General features: G+C 35.9%; 1 protein-coding gene across 1 annotated transcript; it reads right to left on the bottom strand.

Annotated features, from left to right (window-relative positions):
- Positions 1–522: 522 nt before the first annotated feature.
- LOC101255846 (UPF0481 protein At3g47200-like) lies at positions 523–2,402 on the bottom strand. The gene has a single exon (XM_004249695.5). It carries the CDS (start codon positions 2,301–2,303, stop codon positions 720–722), a length of 1,584 nt encoding a protein of 527 aa, XP_004249743.1. The 5' UTR covers positions 2,304–2,402; the 3' UTR covers positions 523–719.
- Positions 2,403–2,691: the final 289 nt, after the last annotated feature.

The following is a 2,691-nucleotide window of genomic DNA, read 5'->3' as shown; positions in this document are numbered from 1 at the left end:
CATCTTGACTATCAAAGTGTATGCATACTAATGACAATGGTTTGGGCCAAAAAAGAATATCTATCAAGAAACTCTGGAGTCTTTCAACTTATTTACCGACCTTATCTTGAGCACCTAGCTCAAAGATCATTATAGAGCTAGCGATACATGTCTCTTTTGAAATATTTCCAAGAGATTGCTCCTCTACCAAGAATAAATATATACCCACTAGTGGATTTTACTTCATTTGTTCGGTGATAAAATTTGCATCACTATATCCTTTTAATACTACTGGATATTATTATAATGCAAGACATAGTTTTAAGTATTTTTAAATACTCCCAAACTCTATTTATTGTCATCACTATATCCTTTTAATACTGCTCATCTACCAAGAATAAAAATATAAGCATAATACACATAAACAGACACTCAAACTTAGCTTAAGATAACAAGTAAACGCTCCAACTGACAGCTGAGTATGCACATCTCAACTCATCTTCACTTTGTCAGTTGAACACTACAGCTTACAATATAATCATCTAAACACCTCCAAAAACAATTCTATTGATGTGCTTCAAGGTAGTAGGTTTACACAAGTAAAACAAACAAAACAAAATTAGTACTAGTTTGTGTACAAAGATCAATCAATGCCATAGAGCAACAGGATGAAAAATAAATGATAAAATTGAACAAACATGACAGATTCTTGAAGTGGTTGGATTTGAATCCTATCATTACTAGTCTTTTTTTGGATGGACTGCATAGAAGGTTTGGATGCCTGCTAGAAATGTATCAGTGACTTGCAAACCAATGACAAAAAGTGCTGCAATGAATGCAAAAACAGTCCATGGAGTGTTAAAATGAGTGTTCTTCCATTCAGCAATCCAGATTTTGCCTTTGTTATTGTAATGTTTCTCAATTTTGTCTTTCACATCAACAAAGGCATGTGGATTCGGCACCAAATCTCTTGCTAATTCATTGAACAGATCTGCTACTTCTTGATCACTTCCAAGAAAGTTTAGTAGTATACCTTTTGATCTAAGCTCCTTCACGTCTTCAGCATGATCGATAAGTGAATCCATGAAACTAACATAAGACGTAATTCCAAAGTCATCTGGTGTATCAGGACATGCTTCATACGCGGCTAAGTTTAAAAACTGTGACTTGGTTGAATCATCTATGGTTATAGGTGGAAGTGTTAAAAGAGCTGAGCAATGAAATGAAGTGAACTTAATGTCAGAAAGATGACGACTCTTTCCAGGCCTGAAACGGATTCCTGCTCTACGTAGTTCCATGGCTGAACGATACGAGCACCAGTCACCCCTTAGATAGCAACCACCTTCTGAGAAAGCCTTTGGGTTTATGAGATTTGTTTTTAAAAGCTCAAGGAGATGAGCAGGAAGCTGAGTTTTCGTGCTTTTTTCTTTGCTAAGGGCAGAACATTCTCCTCCACAAATCTTGCTAAGAAAGTTCATAGCTTTTTCAGTACATGTATAGTTTTCAGGATGTTGATCACTGAAGAAATCAACAAACAAATCCTTGATACTTTGAATGAATCCTTGACGTTGAGTAGGTTTTGTATGTGCACTCGAGATGAACTTTTTTATCATCTCCATCCCTACATTGTTCTTGAGCTTACAACTCATTAACACATCCAGGACTTCAAATGGTAACTGATTTTCAAGTAAGAAAAGATCACGACGAATGAAAGCTATATCATGGCTCTTCATTTTCAGCTCCTTATACCTCCCGGTCACAATGCAGTGAAGGTATTCAAGGATGAAGCATCCATCCAGGAAAATCATCTGTGCAAACTCCTCATCATTGTAATCTTTGATCGAGTCCTCATCATAACACTCCTTGACAACAGGTATAATGTCCTTCACCTTTCTGTAAAGCTCATCAAGAGACACTGAATTTGTCGAAAGCCATAATAACTCCTCCCTTTCAAATCTTTTCTCCTCAGTAAACTGAATTGCAAGTAGCTTCTTGTGCTTCTCCATTGGTTGAAGTTCTGGTTTTCCATGGTGTAATGGACCGATAGAAACCACAAGAGGCTCATAACACCTTACGTTTGACTTAATCTCGCGATGCATTTTTGGTACCTTTTGCATTTTTGGATTCTGCAATGAGCCAGGGTAATCTCTGCTCTTCTCCAATGAATTCAGCCATTCTCTCTCATTTCCACTGATTTCATGAGATTTCGAGTTTGAACCTTCATGAATTGTGATGACATGTTCATCAGGAAATATTTCATCGCCGCGTATGCTCCTACCTTCTTCTTTACTAAACATTGTTCCTTTAGAAGATAGTTTGTCCATTTCTTTTGTGAAATTATGAACCACAATCTTGATACTATATAATTGATATTGCTTCAACTTTTTATATACACTTAAACTGGACTAAACTTTACTATATTGGGCCACCAGGTGATTTTTCTTCATTGTCAAGTCAGGTATTTTCCACCTTCTTATGCTAAACAGATACATTTTTCAGCTTTCTTTTCATAATAAAGAAAAAATAGAACAGAATAGGATCAGATAAAGAGAAAAAGCATTTAGTTCAATTCTTTACTAGCCTGGTAAGAAACATTATCCATGACAAAAAGGAAAAAAACAAGGATTACCAATATATAAATAAAGATGCCCCATCTCTATCTGCTTAAAGTTATTCTTCGATGTGATAGTTTACTCGAACGTGAGACATCTG

Source organism: Solanum lycopersicum, chromosome 10, assembly GCF_036512215.1.
Source record: "Solanum lycopersicum chromosome 10, SLM_r2.1".
Lineage (NCBI taxonomy): Eukaryota > Viridiplantae > Streptophyta > Magnoliopsida > Solanales > Solanaceae > Solanum > Solanum lycopersicum.
This window is presented reverse-complemented; position numbering and strand designations above follow the sequence as displayed.

Coding starts and splice junctions, on each gene's coding strand:
- LOC101255846 (XM_004249695.5), bottom strand. CDS start 2,303: ATGGACAAACTATCTTCTAAAGGAACAATGTTTAGTAAAGAAGAAGGT.